This window comes from Triturus cristatus, chromosome 1_2 (assembly GCF_964204655.1).
Source record: "Triturus cristatus chromosome 1_2, aTriCri1.1, whole genome shotgun sequence".
Taxonomy (NCBI): Eukaryota; Metazoa; Chordata; class Amphibia; order Caudata; family Salamandridae; genus Triturus; species Triturus cristatus.
Genome location: NC_140580.1, coordinates 757,867,789 through 757,890,018, shown reverse-complemented (window position 1 = coordinate 757,890,018; position 22,230 = coordinate 757,867,789). Strand labels below are relative to the sequence as shown.

Genomic DNA, 22,230 nt, shown 5'->3' with positions numbered 1-22,230 from the left:
TCAAGCAAGGCAAGCCATTGAGTCAGCTTTATTTTACCATGCAGAGCCACCTTGCATGGATCTGCGTGGCATAGTAAATTGGAAGTTGCACAAGGCTGTGCAGGTCACTACTTTGTGTTACTCTGCGCTGGGAAGGCATTCCATGAGGTGTTCCCATGCATCCACCCATGGTTTTTGGAGCATTCCCAGATTTACGTACACTAGTAAACCTTGGAATGAGTCAAAATGCTATACCTTCCCAGGTGAGACAAAATGAGGAGAAATATCTTTATTTCTCCTAATTTTTTCCTCTTTCTACGTGAGCTGCATTCTGCAGCACACGTAGAAAGAGGAAAATGCCTCAGAGGATTGTTTATGTGCAGGAAGGCGCCACTTCCTGTATAAAAATCAATCCTGCCTGAAACACACGCACCCTTGCACCGTGGCTCAAGGGTGCCTGCATTAGCGCTATGCTGCACTCAGTGGAACAGCGCAGAGTTAGAGCAGGAGAGGGCCACATCTTAGTAGATGTGGCTCATTTCTGTCCTCTACATTTGCTGCAACAAGTTGTCTTGTTGCACTGTGTTGCGTCAATCTTTGTAAATCTGCCCCCAGGTATTTGAGACATCTATGCCCAGATTTACAAAACTGTCATGGAACGCAGGCACAGCGCTGCACCCAAAGTTGCTGTACTTTATTGCGTGACAGGGAGAAAGCAGGAAAGTGTCATATGTACAGAAATATGGCACTCTCCTCCTCTCTCCCTAGCACCAGCGCACAATCAGGGAGTTGAGCACCATGCGCACATCTTTGCACCACATTGAAAAAGTGTCTGTGTGAGTCTAGCACAGATTTTGCACTGTAAGGGTTCCCTTACAGTACAAAATACTATGGTCAGACAAACTTTTAAAAGTTTTCCACTTCGGATGTGTGCTGTACAGTTTCAGCACACATGCAAATAGGGAAAAGTTAGGAGAAATAAAAGCATTTCTCCTTTTTAGGTCGAACCTAGGGGCAGCACGCATGCAGTGCTCACTCTGCGAGGCAAGCTGTATTGGAGTATGCACTGGAAGCCTTTCCCACTCTCCACCCATATTTGTCATTGGCTTGTGTCATTGTCCTTCGTAAATGCTGGCTTCTGATTCGTAAATAGGCTTGTTAGTCCCTCCTTGGTACCGCCTTGTCTGCATTTGTTACCTCCCATAACGACTAGACCTTTTACTTGGCTTGTTACACGGTCTGTGTTATAAGTGGATGAGCACAATTTTATTTATTCACAAATGGGGACAATGGCGGCTGCTTTTTTATGTATTTGCAGCACGTCCACACAGGAAAATGGCGGCAACTTTTCATATAGAGCGCTATGCCGCTCTAACTTTAAAAGTGGCTGCCCCAACCCCCACAGCACTCATGGCACAATGGTGACGTTCTTTCACCTTTTTTTTGTGTGTGAATCTGCATGCTGAGTGCGTCGCCCGCTTTAGGGACACAGCGCTCAGGTTCCTTTTTATTTTAACTATAATGTGGAGCGTACCACCTGCTTCAGGGACACTGCACTCTTTTTCAATTTTTTGTTTTTACTTTAATGGTGAGCACGGCACCCACTCCAGAGACATCGTGCTCTGTTTATGTCATGGTGACAGCAGTGTCATGATTGGCTTAGGAGACCCTGGGTGCTGCCGGGAGACAGCAGAACTTCGAGGGAGAAGAAGAGGCTGTGGCTACGAGCAGGTTGGTCTTTTTTTTTTAACCCCCCTCCCAAACCCGCCCCCTGCCACCGTTACCTACAAGCCACCGCTGACTTACTGAACATCGTGTTGCTTGCTTGCAGCCCTTTTGCTTGCCTATGTTAACCCAAGAATCGTAGGGTATCTCACTTCTGACTCATACAGCCTCACTTTCATACCTGACATAGCACAGCTAGATTTTTCAAATGAGCTAGCTCAATGTCTGGAAGCTCCTTTGTTGTAACATTTTCAAGGACTTTTTGCACTCCTTTTGAGAGAAAGCCAAGCACCTTCTGACACCCACTATTTAAGCCCTGATTACAAATGCAGGGCTAAATTCCGATTCCTTTACAAACTCGTGTTTGCACAGGGATCGGAATTATGAGTTGTGTGATAATTATCGCACTCCGAGTGCTTCCATGATGAAATTATGGTAAGTCAAACCTGCCAAAATGTATAGGTGAAAAATGCAGTAAAAAGGCAAAAATTGAGGCATTAGACATATTAAATACTGATTCTGCATGTTATGCCACATTTTAAAGGTCACAGCTTGTCATAGGTGATAATCAATGCACCTTTTAATTTCCGAACCCTATGGTATCTGATTTTAAAAGGTGCGATAAGGATCGACTTCCCAGTCGGGCACTCATAATGAGGGCCTTAAAATTTCGGTTCCTGTCACTTGCTTCCTCCTTCAACACATAAAAATGTATACATTTTGAGAAAATGTGCAGAGGAGCTATATTTTATATTTTAGTCAACTGTCTTGTTTAGCTTGTTTTGCATAGACTTTAAGGACCTCATTACGTGTGGACAGTAAATGGTGTGATATTTATCGCACCTGATAAAATCTGACTCCGCAGAGTCGGAATTTATTGGGTCCGAAAAATATCACCTGATCATACTTTTTGGGGCATAACATGCGCATTTTGGTGCTTACAAGTTTAGTTTTATTTAACGTATCGAATAATTATCGGATGCATTAAATAACCGAACATTCTTAGTGAGGGTAGGCACGTGTCTCTTTTCCCAGAGGAATGCACTCGACAGTGGTGATTTTAAGTCAAACTGCGAACCTCTGGTTTCAGGACAGGAGAAAGCGTATTGAGAAGGAGAGGATTGACAGATAGCATACTATCTGCACCATTACCTTCTGTGGTGTCAAATTTGGATGGCACATCATGGAAACTCCTCCTTACCAGTGCTTAATTTGAGCCGGTGGTTTCCGGTGCTTGGCACCGGCACTTAATTGTCAACACTGGCGCTTGTGACAGTTTGCCACAGGTGGCGCTGTCTGAGATTACCACAACAGCAGTCAATTATTAATTCAATATACATTAAAAATGACTATTACCTGCCTCCAAGCCATTCATATAGCTTTAGGAGCCTTTAATAGTCCGAATTGTCACACTTACAGGAGTGTGATAGTTAGTAGATGTGCTGTTACTATCTTTGGCAGTATAGCAGGGGCAATGTGTGGTGCAAGCTGCAGTGGCCTCCTCACGAAAGCCCTGGCACCTATTTTTTTTTTTTTTTACAAATTAAGCACGGCTGCTTACCATAAGAAGCTACCTTGCTTCCTGTGCATCCCTGAGCATACATATTTGGTGTTCCATGTACTGCCTTTCCCTTTGTGATGTTCACTGTTTGTAAACAATTAAAACATGTAACCATTCATTCTGCGTCGGGCGAGGCGGTATTCTCATTGGGGATATCACATGCTCAATTCCGAGTCATACCAGGAGCTTTAAAGCACCCACTAACAGCAAATGTACTTGTGAGCACATTTGCTAAGAAATAGGCCCGGAATTAAAAACAAGAATGCACACTGGCCAGATTGAGTAGGTTATTGCCCATTCTTGGCCCATAAACTCGGAAGTGCTGGTAATTGGGATGGCAATACTACCTGGGATCGCCACCCAACGCAGCCATATCTACACCTACAGTTACTGGCCGACTCGAAATGGAGACCACTGTAATTATTCTATATAGTCAACAATGTGTGAAAGAAAGTGGAATTCTAGCTTCCATCATTGTTCAGGCTCAGCAGCTCAGGGATCCCGCCTCAGCAGAATTAGCTCTCACCACCTCCCATCTCTGAGCGATCAAGAGTCAGCCTGGAGGGATGATGGGTTTCGCGTAAGTGGGATTTGCAGAAAAAGCTAAGGCATTTGAAACGTAGTAGGGAGTCACCTCTCTCCAAGTCATTACAGCCACTGTTTCCAGCCCTGACCTTTTCACCTACAAATCATTGATTTCAGGTGTGTTAGTTTAATGAATGCAATGAAAGCAAAACCGGACTACAACTCCCAGAAGGGTTTAGGGCATCACACAAAAGTCCAGGACTGGAAACAATGTCCATAATGGCCCTGAGAGAGGTGCCCCTCCTAATTACATTATTCTTTACAGGTCACAAGGGTTCAACTAGAAGCCTGGTATTGATCTCCAATTGACCACTAAGAGCCGTCTAATTATTCAGAGAATTGATCGAAAACAGTGTGGGAGCTCCTTCTGCAGGACATGGACCTGAAAGGGAGCGGCGAGATGTATTGGTAGACGCTGAAGCTTCAGAAAGGTGGTAAAGCTGAGGCACTGTAGGGCTGGAGCAAAGTCAGTAACGTCCCTTTTTCCAACTCCCTCCATTATGCATCACACCTTCCCCTTCCCCTTTCCCTCAACCTCCATTCCTCAACTGCTTCCTCATCCGGCTGTATCTATCAGCTTTTTCATCCTCTCGCTCTCTTTCATCACCACCTCACTCCAGATTCTGTTTATTTACTAACTTCCTTCCCTATAGCCCCCCCACCCCCCTTACAAGTGTGGCTTATATAGCAGGCGGGTGCTTGCAAGTTGGAGCCTTTACAGTGGGTAGAGCAGGGGGGAAGCGGGGATACACCATGAGTGCAGGTTTACAGTGGAGAGGTGAAGGGTGCCCTGGTGAGGCTTGCAGGAAGGGTCTGAGCAGCAAGGGAACGGCAAAGCGTCGGGTGGCAAAAGGGGTTGGGGTGGGCAGGAACAGGAACGCTTCAGGGGTGTCTAGCCACTTCCTTTCTGCCCTCTTTCGCTCCAGCTGCAGTCCGTGCTGTAAAGGGCGGGGGGTACCGGGTGAGGGAGGATTTCGACAGATGGCGACGCGACGAGGGAAAATTAGTGGTCGTCTGTTGAATCCCCCCAACCCGGCCACACCACTCTTACCTGCACGGGCCGCTGCTGTTTCTCGCTCTTCGCTCTCCTCTATTGCCTCTTTGGCATGGACGTAATGGAGGTGTCGCCAGGGGTCGCAGCAACCCCTAGCATGCCCCTTGTGACCCCTGGCACTGCCTTTGGGACCCCTAATATCAGCAGTGGCAAAATCAGTGCCAGGAACAGAAACGCTCGTCCTGATGGACGTCAGTGGGGTCTACGTTCTCCTTGTTTTTAAATAAAAATGTAATTAAACTAACAGTGAATGATATTACAATATTTTCTATTAGTTTAATAAAAAAAATGGAGTACAAATAGCTGTAATATGAGTTTGCCTAGCAGCTGAGGTACGTAAAAAAATGCTTTAAAATGTATGTATGTTGTGTGTGTGCTTGTAGTTTGAGTGTGTTTATGTAAGAGAGGGTATGTGTATGTGTGAAAGTGTGTGTGTGTGTAGGCACAGTGTGTGTGTGTGTGTATATATATGTGGGAATACATGTGTATGTGTAAGTGGAAGCAAAGGTCGCAGGGCATGTGAAGTCACTTCTGCTACCCCTGGTATGTTGGTGGATTGACGCCCATGCTCCTTTGCCCTTCCGTTGCTTCCTCCATTGCCGCCCCCCCCCCCTTGCATCTTCACTTCTTCTTTGGTCTTTGCATCCTTCTCTCACAGCAGCTCCCTTCCCATTCATCTACACCTCGTTCCCATTCCATCCCTTCAGACTCTGCGACTTGGCACTCTCCATTTCTTGGCACTTCTGCTTTGCATTAGTACCTTCCATTATTACTGCTTTTAAACCTCATTAAATCCTTGCTTTACACCCGCCCCACCCTCACTCTCCTCCTTCTGCTCGTGGAAGCAGGTGTCAGACAGAGAGGAAAGTATTTTTTTTATTTCTACTCATGCTCTAGTCCCAGTATGGTCCACTGCTGGCCATGACCATACTGTATGCTCAGTGCCAGGAAGAAGAGCCACTGTCCTGCTCACTGCTTCTGGATCTTAATCCCGCAATGGGCATTGCTTCTCAGCATGGGATCTCACGAATCCATCCATCCCCTCGGTCTGTCCATCCATCCATCTGTCTTTGTCCTTTCGTATTTCTTTAATTCAATGTGCTTACCTAGGACCCTTTCTTCCCTCCTTCTGCTTATGTCTTTAAACTCTTCCTCCCGTATGTTCATTCTTCCCCCCATTATTTCACTTCCCTGCGTGCCATTCCCTTCCCTGTGTTAGCATCCTCCAGCCCTCCTAGCTTCATGCTTCCTTCTGTTCCTTCCCCCTCTTCTCGCTGCATGCCTCCCCTCTCTCTTTACACCCTTTCCCACCCCCTCCCCTTCTGTTCCATCCCTCTTCTCACTCCAGCCTTCCTCCATACCTTCTCTTTTGTTCCTTCCACTACTACTGAGCCGCTCTTTTGTTGCTGAGCAACCGACACAATATTGCATTAGCAGCAGCTAATTTCCCTTTACCGAAAGTAACAGAGATAATGAGACATCTTTTCTTCTCAGAGAAGATGATTCATCTCTGTGGCAAGGGTGAGTGGATTTCGCTGAGCTACTATTCGGATCCCTCCCTGTCCATCTTCACAGGCCTATGACATCACCTCCAACTCCTCTTCCCAGCCCATCACTCTTGGTCCATCACTCTCAATCCATCCTTCCCAGCCCATCACTATTTCATCACTCGTAGCCCATTCCTCCCAGCCCATTACTCTTGGTCCATCCCTTCCATCTCATCACTCTTAATCCATCCCTCCCAACCCATCACCCTTAGCCCATCCTTCTCATACCCATACTCTTGGCCCATCCCTCCCATCTCATCACTCTTAATCCATCCCTCCCAGCCCATCACCCTTAGCCCATCCTTTTCATACCCATACTCTTGGCCCATCCCTTCCATCTCATCACTCTTAATCCATCCCTCCCAGCCCATCACCCTTAGCCCATCCTTCTCATACCCATACTCTTGGCCCATCCCTCCCATCTCATCACTCTTAATCCATCCCTCCCAACCCATCACCCTTAGCCCATCCTTCTCATACCCATACTCTTGGCCCATCCCTCCCATCTCATCACTCTTAATCCATCCCTCCCAGCCCATCACCCTTAGCCCATCCTTTTCATACCCATACTCTTGGCCCATCCCTTCCATCTCATCACTCTTAATCCATCCCTCCCAGCCCATCACCCTTAGCCCATCCTTCTCATACCCATACTCTTGGCCCATCCCTCCCATCTCATCACTCTTAATCCATCCCTCCCAACCCATCACCCTTAGCCCATCCTTCTCATACCCATACTCTTGGCCCATCCCTCCCATCTCATCACTCTTAATCCATCCCTCCCAGCCCATCACCCTTAGCCCATCCTTTTCATACCCATACTCTTGGCCCATCCCTTCCATCTCATCACTCTTAATCCATCCCTCCCAGCCCATCACCCTTAGCCCATCCTTCTCATACCCATACTCTTGACCCATCCCTCCCATCTCATCACTCTTAGTCCATCCCTCCCAGCCCACCCCTATTAGTCCATCCAGTCAGGCTCACTGCATCATCTCCAACTCATCGTTTCAATCTCCTCACTCTAACCTCATCTGTCTCTGTGCTTCTCGCACTGTCAATCACTCGACCTCATCATCTGTATCATGCCATGATCCAACACGCCACTCTCCAGCCCTCACCCCCAGTAATGCAAGCAGGATGCCTGGGAACCATTGCTACTGCATCCGCCTGGGGTCTCACTGAAATCACACTGAGGACTCCAGCTCTACAGCCTCATGGGCGCTACAGTCACTAATGCCACACAATGCTCTACAGTCCATTAACACAATGGGCTCCACGCTCGCTGATGTTACGATATGCTCTACAACACTGAACCCTCACAGGCTCCACATCAACTGACAACACAGTACACGCCCCCCGCCCGCCAACCTCACAGGCTCCACAACCACTGAGACCAAACTCAGCCTTCTTGAGTATGACATCTCATTGTTTCCTACTTAACAGACCGACTCTCTGCCTGAGCTCTATCTAGTATGGCTTCCTCAGGGACCCCACACTCCCTGCCTGCCAATCCGAGCTCACCCCAGCACCACAGCCTCATTGACTCCTGAGTCACTGACACCGACCTGAGTATTTCCAAGTACTACACCTTCATGGGCCCGCTACTCACCGACACCAAGCGCGTCGCTCTACTGTAATAAGCTGTCATGGGTCCCAGAGTTGTTGAATCAAAGTTTAGCTTTAAGTTCTACAGCCTCATGGGGTCCGCGCTCACTAATGCCAATCTGATAGTCTCACAGTATCACAGCCTCAACGTCCCCACACTGACACCCTGCTGAACTCGCTTGACAACCGCGTCATGGGCTCTATACTCAATGACAAGAGGTTGGGCTCCCCCCTGTATGAAAGTGTGAGTCATCCCCCTACTCACTGGCACCAAGATGAGCTCACCCCAGTATTACTGGCTCAAGGCCCCAATACTCTTTGGCACCACATCCAATCCTGCCCGATACTCCAGCCCCTTGGGCCCAAGCGTACCACCTCCATGAGGAGCCCGGAAATGCCGCTCCTCTTGGGGGGACCGCCCATCGCTTACCTTCAGCTCCGGCTGCTCCCTCACCTCGGTACCGTTCTCCGAGTAGTAGAATTCAGTGTAGTTCTTCCCCAGCAGCCCCCTACAAAAGATGCGAGGGGTAGTAGTTAGAGACCCCGCTGACAACAGACAATGGCTCATTCTCCAACACTTGTGAGCATGATTTGTGTTCATACATGTAAGATCTACATTGTTGATAGTACAGAATAGAATCTTTAGATGTTACCATCCCTTCCTCTCTGCTTCCCCCTTCACTGTGCCGATTTACCCATCAGCTGAAAGCCTGTGTGAGAATCTCAGCCCAGCTCCCAGGCTTGAGGGTAGGGACAGGGAGTCAGCGTTTGGGATTCCTCGTGCACTGACTGATAGACGGGGTTGCAGAGGACACAAGATTTCTCGCTTCCAAGACGTTCTGTTGGAGCTGCTGCATTCTTGGGGGTCTATGTGACCTGGAAGTGCCCTCTTAAAGATGGCGCAAGTTTTGATTAAACACCCTTTTGGAAACGGGCAGAGCACGTTTGCAGTGCTCAGGCCTCTGGTGGGCCTAAAGTTAGATTTGTTTTCCTCAGCGCAGAGTAGAGCAGTGAGTAGTTAGTTTACTTGTGACTTTTGGAGGATATATCCCTAATCTAAAATCAGTGATAGACCTCATGAGGCACAGCGAGGCTAAGCACTGCACAGATAACTCCACTAGCACCACTGGCTTTTGTAAGCGCAAGCTTTAAGAGAAGCACTGACATACATACAGGCGCGAGGCTTCCGCTCCTATTCGGTCAACTTCTCTGCCTGCCCCGCTCCCGCTGACTCCTCCGGTTCATGCCTTGGTGCCCCTCTGGTGTTCATCAGAATGTGACGAGACTGCCACCGATAGGCTTTGGCTGTGGTCCAGAGTGACCAAGAATGTTGGAAGGGGTCAAGGCCCACCAGCAAATTGCTGACATGACTGGCGTGAGCAGGGCCACGAGGTGATGAATGGCACGAAGGGATGGTCATCAGGTATATCGACCATGAGATCCGCAGAGAGTTTCCGACCAAGGTCCGGGCAAATGTAGTGTCTGATGAAGCTCAGCCGTCTACATCACAAGTGATGATAATCCTCCCGCTCCAAGCCCCATTTGCGCCTGATTAGTCCACTTGAATATAATTGCTAGGAGAAGGAGCCAGGAAAGAAGACGTTCTCAATTCCTTGAAATATGCCCTATTTCACAGATGTTAACAATCGCAGTATAACTTTCTTGGCCATCAAAACAGCTCAGTGCAAGAACTTTTTTACAGGTCCAACAGATTATCAGAATCAATGTGTCATTGTGCTGACCAATCACCACAGGGGGGTTTTCAGGATGTAATTATATTATGAGAGGGATTCTTTGGAAAATATCTGACTAATAATTCTTCAAACTGTCACCGGACCAAAACATGTACATGTAACTTCCCTTCTCTTTGCTGCTTGTCCATCATCTACCAAGCCCATTGATGCATTTGAGAAGTTATTTTGTATTTGTGAAATAACATAACTCGCTGGAAAACTTTCAAGCCTAAGTCTAATGACTCTACTCGAAAGACCACCCAAAATGATATCCCTAAAGATCCCCCTAAATTCTTTAGCAGTAGCATTCTGTACATCAAGGCATACATTTAGTGAAGTTTTCCATGAGACGATAGCATGGCGCAAAAGATAGCACCAATTTACTCATCATTCTAAAGTCCAGCATCTGCAGTGCTATATTGCATTGCAAAGTACAAGAGCCCTGGTGGGAGTAAGTCTTTCATCTACATCTTTGACTCCAACAAGCATTCGACTTAATGTCAACAAGGCAAGACCTTAGAGGAGAATGACAAAGAGTGGCGTTCCGCTCCGCTGGGTTGTATTCTCCTCTTTACATTTTACTAAAAAACCTTAAACAATCTTACTCTTGATGGGAACCATTATAGACATCTTTTGGATAACTAACTTTTGTAAGAGAAAGTCATTCCGCTAACCATGGCTCAAACAACTAATCCCTCCTAACACTGATATATATAGAAATTTTTTAGTAGACCTCAAGTAGAGGACTGGGTTCATGACTTGGGAACACTTGTCTTACATGAGAAATCGATAAAGCATCACAGAGGACGATTTTGAAGCCGATGGAGATATTTGGGATGGTGGTAACTTTAAACAAACAAGGGGCCACATGTATCAAGAGTTCATTTTGCGAGTCTATAATAGCGAATTTTACCGATTCGCTACTATAGACTTGCAAAATGCAATGTATGTAGGTTTCTGCAAATATTTTGCGATTCCTACATATTGCTTAATAGCGAGTCGCAAATTGTGATTCACTATTGAGGAATGCCTTCACATTCATTCCTATGGGACTAAAGCCACCTAGGAATGAATGGGAATTGCATGAGAAATTTGTGAGTACCCAATAGGTACTCCCAAATTGCGCATGCAATTTCAAGGGTGGAAGGGTGCCAAAAGGACACCCTGTTGCACACATGAAATATGCATATGTGCACATGTGGCGCACATACATGCCCTGTGGGCATGTATGTGCGCCACATGGCACTTAGAAAATGGCAAAATTTTGCATTTTTCTAAGGATTCGCAATTTACCACCAACTTGAAGTTGGTGGTAAATTGCGATTCCTTAAAGCAGGGTCGCAATTTAAAAAGTGCTTCTGCATTACAATTAGAGAATCGCAAATTGCGATTCTTTAAATGAGTTAGCAAAATAGGTCATCGCAAAAATTGGGGGAACAGCCATTACAATGCGGTTTTTACCACGCAGTGCAGTTACATCGCATGCGTTTCAACGCATGCGATGTTACAACGCTATGCCATTACAACGCAAGTCTTTACATCGACTTGCGCTAGATGGCGTGCTAACATTGCAAATAGTGTAGTTTACTATCCCAACACCTTCCCTACTGTTAAGTGGACTGGAGTTGGAATAGTAAATTACACTTTTTTAATGTTAGCACGCCATCTAGCGCAAGTCGATGTAAAGACTTGCGTTGTAATGGCATAGCGTTGTAACATCGCATGCGTTGTAACGCATGCGATGTAACTGCACGCGTGGTAAAAACCCGCGTTGTAATGATATACATCCCAAAAATTGTGATTCCCTATTTTGCAATTGCCTTTTGGGATGATACATCCCAAAAGGCATTTTCCCGTTCGCAAACGGGCTGCTTCTGCGAATCGGGCCGTTTGCGCATGGGAAAATGCTTGTTACATCTGCTCCTAGGAGTCTATGACCTTCAGTTCACCACGAGATTTCTGTTATGAATCACTCAGCATGTCATGCCATGTTTTGTCAGATGCAGAGCAGGTCTCACTTGTTCTTTTCCAGATGCAGGGTGTAGTGTCGCTCCTCGGCGCGGACAGTGTACTGCACGACATCTGGGTATCTGCCTTGGGACTCCTGCAAGAAACACATGAGAGCTTTAAAATTATATTCCAGCCTTCAGCGGCATAAGAAAAAAAAATGATGTGTCCCTTCTGCAAACTGTGGTGAGAGCCACTGCACAGGTATGCATATCCCTTAGGCCCAATGGATGTGCCCACTGAGGAGTGTGGGGGAGACCAGTCTCTCAGGACTGTAGAGCCTAGGTTGAGGAGAGGCCCTCATTCCAAGTGTCGGGAGTCCTAGTAAGCCTTAATTTCAGTTTTGCCTGCGAGAAAGAGGTGCCCGACACCGGCATCAAGTACCACATCCGAGTAGACAAAATAGGAGAATCCTGGGTGGAGACTGGATTGTCGTAAATAAAAATACTGCATCGCTTTTTAAAAAGTGGAATGGTACAAGTATGTCGTGTACTTGATACTACAAAAAAACCATAACCAAAACAGCAACGACGAAAATAGCAATAAGGTAAGAATATATGGGTAAGCATAGGTTTACTGTACTTAACTTCACATATATGTACCCTGGCGATATGCTCATGTTCAAGGTAAGTGGAAGTGGAGTTAAGAATAGCAAATCTTTACTTAGTAATATGTATTTACCAATATAAACTTACTTTTGTTCGATGGTATTTTGGCTATGATTTTTGTTATTTTAGACTATATTCTGACACACAAGCTAAAAGGCAGGGCCTTCGAGTTCAGGCACTTCCATCACTCCCTGCACTGAACTTTTTGCACTATCCATTCCTACTTAGATAAAATAGAACGTTATTAAAAACCTCTCTATTCCTAACAGAGCCTTCCAGTCTTTGTTTACTTTAGTAATCAGCCAGGAATCATTGAAGCAGCCCCAGAGCACATTTTTTTTCACCTTTCTTCTTGTATTTACTGTTTCAAATATGTTCTGATAAGGGAGAGGAGGTAAAACTGGCGCCTTTAAGTGCTTTTCCCAATTTTTGTACAGTAAAATATTGGTCATGTCGGTAAAAAAAAACGGCGAGGTATCAAACCTATTTCGTAGACTGTAATATCAAATGGTTGTTGCCTGTTTCCCTGACCTCTTCATGACAGCTTGAATGGCCTCTTCTCTTATGAGGGGTGACAAAACTAAGGGCCTGTTTACGATAGCGGAAGGTCCGCCACCGACAGTCTGTCAGTGGCGGGCCCTCCGCCATCGTACTGCGGTTTCCGTCCGCCAGATTACGATATCGGGTGGAAATGGGGTGGGCAGAAACACCGACCGCCATGGTTCCGACAGGCGGTCATTTTACGACCGCCTGTCGGAGCACCTGCATTGCCCAACATGGCGGCGGTCGCGATTATGATATCACTTTCTGCCCGCCTGTTCATGGCGGTTAACCCGCCATGAACAAGTTGGCGGAAAGGGACCTTTGGGGCCCATAGCGGGCCCCCCTTCAGCCCGGGCACGTTCTTTGGGGGGCACCATTTCCATGCACCATGTGGCAGGTACCTGCCACATAGTGCAGGGAGATGTAAACAGTACCTTATTTACATTGTAACTGGAGATGCAGCCAGCAGCACCTGCTGCAATGTAAAGATGGCAAGTGCGGCCGCCACGGCGGCGGTCGCATCATAATCCCTCCTGTGAGACCACAGCCTTATAGGCAGGCAGTCCCACTCCCCGACACGATGGCGGACGTACTGAAGTCCCTCCGCTATCGTAATGAGCCCCCAAGAGACGACCATGACTCTGTCCTGAAGCACAGCATGGATCACTCCCATAGAGGGTGTATGACGCACTCTTTTACCCATTCCACTTCCAGAGCATTCTGCGCATCAGTAAAAACGCTTCAGCGCCTCATTGGGTGTAAGAAGAGCTACATGAATTAAATTACAATACAGAGAGAAAGGGAGAGAAGGGGGAACAAGAGGGAAAGGGTGGATAAGGGAGGAATAGACAGTGGGATAGAGAAGCGTGAGAGAGTCAGAAAGCAAATCCGAGAGAAAAAGGAAGAGGTAATGAGAGAATGAGCGAATGAGAGAGAGAGGCATAGCAAAAGAAAGGAACAGAGAGAAGGAGACAGAAAGAGGGAGAGAGAGAGTGAATGAGAGAGAGAGGCATAGCAAAAGAAAGAGGAACGGAGAGAAGGAGACAGAAAGAGGGAGAGAGAGAGTGAATGAGAGAGAGAGGCATAGCAAAAGAAAGAGGAACGGAGAGAAAGAGACAGAAAGAGGGAGAGAGAGAGAGTGCATGAGAGAGATAGAGAGGCATAGCAAAAGGAAGGAACAGAGAGAAGGAGACAGAAAGAGGGAGAGAGATAGTGAATGAGAGAGAGGGAGGCATAGCAAAAGAACGAGGAACAGAGAGAAGGAGACAGAAAGAGGGAGAGAGAGAGCGAATGAGAGAGAGAGAGAGGCATAGCAAATGAAAGAGGAACAGAGAGAAGGAGACAGAAAGAGGGAGAGAGAGCGAATGAGAGAGAGAGAGGCATAGCAAAAGAAAGAGGAACGGAGAGAAGGAGACAGAAAGAGGGAGAGAGAGAGTGAATGAGAGAGAGGCATAGCAAAAGAAAGGAACAGAGAGAAGGCAACAGAAAGAGGGGGAGGGAGAGCGAATGAGAGAGAGAGAGGCATAGCAAAAGAAAGGAACAGAGAGAAGGAGACAGAAAGAGGGGGAGAGAGAGCGAATGAGAGAGAGAGAGGTATAGCAAAAGAAAGGAACAGAGAGAAGGAGACAGAAAGAGGGAGGCGGAGAGAGAATGAGAGAGAGCGTCAGAGGTTCATTATATGAAGAAGAAAATATGTCTCATCCTTCAAACAGATACACATCTGCAGAAGTGGCTGCATTTTGAAACCTTGAGAGAGGGGAGTTATGGGGCTCGCGACAGCTTATGGCCTCCGAGAGGCCAGTAGGGCTGTGGCAGGTTCAGTCATATGTCTTGCAAGCCCCTCTGCACTTGGTACATGTGAAAGTGCGGTCGGACCTCCTTGGCTCCCATGCCATCCATCCCCTGTCAGGGTGCAGTTTTGACACCAGTGTCTTAGGACAGTGGAGACAGGTTCAGTAGCTTCGGAGATACTCTCTGCTCATTTCTCTGTACTTTGATAAGTGATTATTGCAGCCCAGCACTTCCCATTGAAGAAGCTTAGGCAGGAAACCTGGACTGGATGTGGTGAGTGTGGGTGACCGAGGCAGCAACAGGCCTCCCTCACTTCCTCTGCGTGTGGGACTTGAGAGGGCAAACCTGGACCCCAGCAGAACAGGGCATTAATGGCGGGCTAATAATTCTGCTACGCCAGCCGAGTTTGCAGAGTTTTGCCCACTCCGTGTTCCGCTTGAAATGCGGAGTGCTGACAAAACTCTGCCAATTGCTACGTGGTGGAGTTTATTCTTGCGCACGACTTGCAGCCGTTAAGTTAGTGAGTGAGAATTTGACAGGGGGCGTGATTTTTGGGTGCTAGAACGCCTCCCGGCGAGATTACTCAAGGCCGGTTGTCATGGCGGGTCGCGACCGTTCATGTTGAGAAAGCTGCTGCTTGAGTAAAAAATCTACTCAAGTGGAAGAAAGAAGCAGTGACTTCTGGCGTACCACGTGGTGCTGTTTGCGCTGATTTTACAGCACGGAACAAGCGCCTGGCGGTAAAAACCAGCGCGAGCAGTATGGCGTGCCGAATTACGCCCGTGAAACTCCGTTGAATCTCGCTGAGTTTTTAAGTCACTCCGTGTAATTCTGCAGAGTAAAACTCCGCGAGTTCCGCCCACCCCTACTGAGGGCATGCCACCGAGCTCGGAGAAAGGACAGGACCACAAGGGATGAATTTAGAGGCTAGAGACTTTGAATAGCCTGTAGGGCTAGTGCTGAGGCAGACACAGGTAAGGTGGGCATGTAGCCCCCATGGCCTCTCAGAGGCATTAGCCTATTAACTAATCCCCCAATGTGCCTGTTAAGTCAGCCTGCCTCCGAGGAGTGCTACCCTGGCTGGATGGAGTATTGCTCCCTTGCCAACTCTCCTCAAACTTTTTTTTCTATCTGGTTTTGATACACAGACCCCACTTGGCCTACCATGATGGGGGGAGTCATTTCCTCGAAATACATACTGGGGCTAAGAAAATATTCTTATAGCAACTCAATCGAATACAGATGCTGGCAGAGGCCCACTGGATACTCTGAGCCATGTGGCTATCGCTCCATGGACCAGATCCAGGGATGGCCACTTGCCCTCAGACGCGAACAACATATCAGCAAACCAGAGCTGGGCCGCCAAGCCACACTTCCCTGAAAGAGGGAACACGTTCTAAGAAACAGGTGAGCTTGGACAAACCACAGTGATGTCACTTCCTCACAAGAAGTCATGTCATACACTTATCACATCCTCCCCTTTCATCTGGGTGGCTGCACTTTGCATTCATAGTGAAATTGGCTAGCTGCTCAGCTTCGTGCCTTCGCCTCCAGCTCAGCTCAGAGCCCAGGGGCTCGTCTCATCTCTGCTTCCGTTTTCAGCCTTGGGCGGGTCAGATGAGGGCAAACGATGCGCAAGCAAAGGTTCTGGTCTGGCTCTTGGGCCCAATAACAAGAATTATTTCTCGGTCCCGGGCCCTTTGAACCCACGCAATGTGGCGCCAGTGTCTATTAACGAAGGCTGGTGAGGAGGGAAGACAGGGCCAACAGGTCGGGGCTGTGGAGTTAATGGCCGTCAGTCCAGAACACACTGGGCGGTCTGACTTCACAGCGGTGGTCCCTTTAAAAAAATTGTAGTCATGGTGGTCTCTAGTGGTCGAGTAGAGGCAAGTGGGGGAGATCGACCCTGGTCGCCCCCAGTTATTCCTGTGGACCAGGGGGTGTCAACAATAACGTGGCTGAATCTGGCTGGGTGGAAACTGCTTTGTTATTGTTGGACATGCTACAGACAGGCTGGGGTCGTTCTGGGGTTACAGGCCAGGACCCCGGGTTAAAGGCCGGAGGTGGAAATAAGGATCAGCTGATGAAAATGTCGCTTCCGGCAGCTAGCTCCATTCCATGGGAAGCGAAGTGTCCTGCTTTCCGAAAACACAGCATTTATAAGAAGTGATGTCATGTGTCAGACAGCGCGTCAGCAGTTTATTTAATTTACAGCATAGCACAGAGCTCAGACATGGCTAGGACTGAGGCAGGCAGGCAGAAGCTACACACAGACAGGGGCTGCTACAGGCAAACGGCCAAGGTCTGCTTCACATAAACAGGCATGGGCGTCTACAAGCAAACAAAGGTTGCTGCAGACAATCAGCTATGGGGAACACTACAGACAAGGGGGGGGGGGGGGGGCTGCTGCTCACAGTGTCCTACAGACAAACAGATGTATTGGTTCTGACCAGAGGCGCAACTAGACTACTAGAGCCACATTTCAGGGGAGGGTGGGGGGTACGTTTCTTCCAGCAATATGCAGAGTGGAGATGCAGGGGCTCTAAGAAGGGGTGAAAACACAACAAAACCTCGTTAGCAAGAAAATGGTCTTTTATAGACCTGTGAAGTACTCGGGTGCGGCTGTGTGTGTGCCCAGGAAGTTGTCTCAGCTCGGGCTGAAACACACGACAAGGGCGGGGGGAGGGGGGGGGAGGGGGCTGGAGCCCTTCGAGCGCAATGGGTGTTGTGCGCCTGGTTCCAACATAGGAGGCCGGAAGTGCTAGAGACAAAGGAGGAAATGGACTGCTACAGACAGGAAGGATAGTGCTTAATTTGTGTAAAAATTGTTTTTTTAAAGTGGCAGGGGCCTCGTTACAGGTCACTGCAGCTTGCGCCACCCGGTGCCCCTGCCAGAGACAGCACCAAAACACTACTAATCATCACAGACTTAAAGGTGTGACAATTCCAGGCACCCAAAGCCTGGATGGTTGGCATTAAGTCATTCTTATTGTGTGCTGAATTATTAAGCAGATGTTGTGCTTGTCTCTGAATCGACTGACAGCACCACTGTGTGGCCGGTTGCCATAAGTGCCGGTGTTGACAATAAAGTGCCGGTGCCAAGCTCCGGAAACCACCGGCTCAAATTAAGAGGCTGCTATGCACAAGTGATGCTGCAGGTGAAACTGGTATCAGCGTGAGAGGGGCTGCTGCAGGCACGGACTGCTACCTACAGCAGGGATATATGCCCTACGTAGAGAGGATTCTACAGAGATGTCACCGGGTGAAGCAGCTGCTCGAAGCACCACACACATACAGACGCTTTTCAATACTGATGCTGACAAGCCTGGCTGTAATGCAGGTACCCTGGCACCATGGCGCACGGGTGCCTGCGCCGGCCCTTGGCAGTCCCAAGTGTGCCACTGCAGCGAGCAGAAAGGCAACGTATATGTTAGTAATTATGGCACAGGCATGCTCTCTCCATTTGACGCAGCACAGAAAGTTGTCTTGCTGCGTTGCGCCAAGTGTTGCTAAATCTGGCCCCAGATTTCAGGAATTCTGACATGCTCCCACAGATGTTCTCCAATCAGATTTCAAGAGGCATGGCAGGCTGTGCCCAGGGATGGACCATTTTGTGCCCGTGCAGACGTCTTGGGCACCACTGAGCATGTTATATTCGTTTGGCTTTTGTTAGTGGATTCCCAGGGTGCAGTGCAGTGCTGTGCACCAATAAAGACACTGTGCCACTGACGATGCAGCTCCTGGATGGGTGGGATTCCAATTCCTTACAGAAGCCTAGAATTAAAGTATTTTGGGATGTGCAACAGTGTTAATGTGCTTGTCTACGAGCTTGTGGGGTTGTTCATATTCGCGAGCTGTTTGTTTTTAACTAAGCGAACAACTAATTCTAACAAGGGAGTTGTACAAAGAGGCCTGTTACAGGAAATGGCTATCAGTGGCTAAAACTGGTATTGTGATGTGAAGCAGCTGTACGAAGGGGGGCTCGTGACAGGAGTTACACACAATGGATGCAACTGCCACAAGCTGATACAGTCAGACAGGGGCTGCCACAGTCAGAAACACTAGATGCTGCAATCAGACAGGGACGGGCTGGCTACAGGCAGACGCACACAATGCTGCAGTCAGACGGGGCAGGAACTGCCATAGGCAGAAGCACAAGACGCTACAGTCAGACAGCGACAGGGGCACAAGGTGAAACAGTCTGACTGTGGCTGCTACATCCAGGATCGCTAAGTACTACAGTCAGAACAGGGGCTGCTTCAGAACAGGAGCACAAGAGGCTACAATCACGTAGGGTCAAGGGCTGCCACAGGCAGGGACACAAGAAACTACAGTCTGACGGGAAAAGGACTGGTACAGGTAGAAGCACAAGAGGCTACAGCCAGACAGGAGCGGCCACAGGCAGCAGCACAAGATGGTACAGACAGGGATGGGCTGGCCACAGGCAGAAGCAGACAATAATGCAGCCGGACGGGGCAGGGGCTGCCATAGGCAGAAGCACAAGACGCTACAGTCGGACAAGGACAGGAGCTGCTACAGGCAAAACAAGCTACAGTCTGACAGGGATAGGGGCACAAGGTGATACAGTCAGAACAGGGGCTGCTACAGAACAGGAGCACAAGATGCTACAATAATGTAGGGTCAAGGGCTGCCACAGGCAGGGACACAAGGAACTGCAGTCAGACGGGAAAAGGACTGGTACAGGTAGAAGCACAAGAGGCTACAGCCAGACAGGAGCGACCACAGGCAGCAGCACAAGATGGTACAGACAGGCAGGGGTTGCTACAGGCAGGAGCCAAGATGCTACAGGGCAGAGGCTGCCACTGGCAGAAGCACAAGATGATATAGACACGGACGAGCTAGCCACAGGCAGAAGCACAAGATGCTGCAGTCAGACAGCGACAGGGGCTGCTACAGGCAAAAGATGCTACAGTCAGACAGGGACAGGGGCTGCTGCAGGCAGGAGCACAAGATGATACAGACGGACATGGGGCTGCCACAGTCAAGAGCGCTAGATGCTACAGTCCCCCAGGCATGGGCTAGCCACAGGCAGAAGCACGCAATGCTGCAGTCAGATATGGACAGAAGCCGCTACAGGCAAAATATGCTACAGTCACACAGGGGCACAAAATGATACAGACGGACAGGGGCTGCTACATCCAGGAGCACTAGATGCTACAGTCAAACAGGGATGGGCTGGCTACAGGCAGAAGCACAAGATGCTACAGTCAGGCAGGGACGGACTGGCTACAGGCAGAAGCACACAATGCTGCAGCCGGATGGGGCAGGGGCTGCCATAGGCAGAAGCACAAGATGCTACATTCAGACAGGGACAGGAGATGCTACAGGCAAAAGCAGAAGATGCTACAGTCAGAGAGGGACAGGGGCTGCTGCAGGCAGGAGCACAAGATGATGCAGACAGACAGGGGCTGCTACAGTCAAGACAGCTAGATGCTACAGTCAGACAGGGACAGACTAGCCACAGGCAGAAGCACACAATGCTACAGTCAGACAGGACAGGGACTGCAATAGGCAGAAGCACAAGACGCTACAGTCAGACAGCGACAGGGGCACAAGGTGAAACAGTCAGAACAGGGGCTGCTACAGAACAGGAGCACAAGATGCTACAATAATGTAGGGTCAAGGGCTGCCACAGGCAGGGACACAAGGAACTGCAGTCAGACGGGAAAAGGACTGGTACAGGTAGAAGCACAAGAGGCTACAGCCAGACAAGGACAGGAGCTGCTACAAGCAGAAGATGCTACAGTCAGACAGGGATAGGGGCACAAGGTGATACAGTCAGAACAGGGGCTGCCACAGAACAGGAGCACAAGATGCTACAATCACGTAGGGTCAGGGGCTGCCACAGGCAAGGACACAAGATGCTACAGTCAGACAGGTCTAGGGGCACAAGGTGAAACAGTCTGACTGTGGCTGCTACATCCAGGATCGCTAAGTACTACAGTCAGAACAGGGGCTGCTTCAGAACAGGAGCACAAGAGGCTACAATCACGTAGGGTCAAGGGCTGCCACAGGCAGGGACACAAGATACTACAGTCAGACGGGAAAAGGACTGGTACAGGTAGAAGCACAAGAGGCTACAGCCAGACAGGAGCGGCCACAGGCAGCAGCACAAGATGCTAGAGACAGGCAGGGGTTGCCACAGGAAGAAGCACAAGATGCTGCAGTCAGATGGGGCAGGGGCTGCCATAGGCAGAAGCACAAGACGCTACAGTCAGACAGCGACAGGAGCTGCTACAGGCAAAAGATGCTATAGTCAGACGGGGACAGGGGCTGCTACAGACAGAAGCACAAGATGCTACATTCAGACAGGGACAGGGGCTACTACAGCCAAAAGCAGAAGATGCTACAGTCAGACAGGGACAGACTAGCCACAGGCAAAAGCACACAATGGTACAGTCAGACAGGACAGGGACTGCAATAGGCAGAAGCACAAGACGCTACAGTCAGACAGCGACAGGGGCACAAGGTGATACAGACAGACTCCGGCTGTTAAATCCAGGATCGCTAGATACTACAGTCAGAAGGGATGGGTCTGCTACAGAACAGGAGCACAAGATGCTACAATCACGTAGGGTCAAGGGCTGCCAGAGGCAGGGACATAGTATGCTACATTTAGGCAGGGATAGGGGCTGCTAAAGGCAGCGGCACAAAATCCTACAGTCAGACAGGGAGAGGGACTGCTACAGGAAGAAGCACAAAATGCCACAGTCAGGCAGGGTCTCCCACAGGACAGGAGCACTAGAGCTACTGTTAGACGGATGGGGCAGGGTCTCCCACAGCACAGGAACACTAGATGCTACTGTCAGACGGATGGGGCAGGGTCTCCCACAGGACAGGAACACTAGATGCTACTGTCAGACGGATGGGGCAGGGTCTCCCACAGGACAGGAACACTAGAGCTACTGTCAGACGGATGGGGCAGGGTCTCCTTCCAGACAGGAGCACTAGAGCTACTGTCAGACGGATGGGGCAGGGTCTCTTACAGGACAGGAGCACTAGATGCTACTGTCAGACGGATGGGGCAGGGTCTCCTTCCGGACAGGAGCTCTAGAGCTACTGTCAGACGGATGGGGCAGGGTCTCCTTCCAGACAGGAGCACTAGAGCTACTGTCAGACGGATGGGGCAGGGTCTCCTTCCGGACAGGAGCTCTAGAGCTACTGTCAGACGGATGGGGCAGGGTCTCCTTCCGGACAGGAGCTCTAGAGCTACTGTCAGACGGATGGGGCAGGGTCTCCTTCCAGACAGGAGCACTAGAGCTACTGTCAGACGGATGGGGCAGGGTCTCCTTCCGGACAGGAGCTCTAGAGCTACTGTCAGACGGATGGGGCAGGGTCTCCTTCCGGACAGGAGCACTAGAGCTACTGTCAGACGGATGGGGCAGGGTCTCCTTCCAGACAGGAGCACTAGAGCTACTGTCAGACGGATGGGGCAGGGTCTCCTTTTGGACAGGAGCTCTAGAGCTAC

The 22,230-nt window shown here is 49.1% G+C and overlaps 1 protein-coding gene across 2 annotated transcripts in view; it reads right to left on the bottom strand.

Moving 5' to 3' along the window:
• Positions 1-22,230, bottom strand: part of ADAM8 (ADAM metallopeptidase domain 8) — a 162,564-nt gene that overhangs the window by 117,036 nt on the left and 23,298 nt on the right. For both annotated transcript variants that reach the window (XM_085608712.1, XM_085608711.1), the window contains exons 3-4: positions 11,811-11,896; positions 8,490-8,568 (exon numbers count right to left, since the gene is read on the bottom strand). In XM_085608712.1, coding sequence (XP_085464838.1) covers positions 8,490-8,568; positions 11,811-11,896 — 165 coding nt within the window. The remainder of the gene's footprint in view (positions 1-8,489; positions 8,569-11,810; positions 11,897-22,230) is intronic.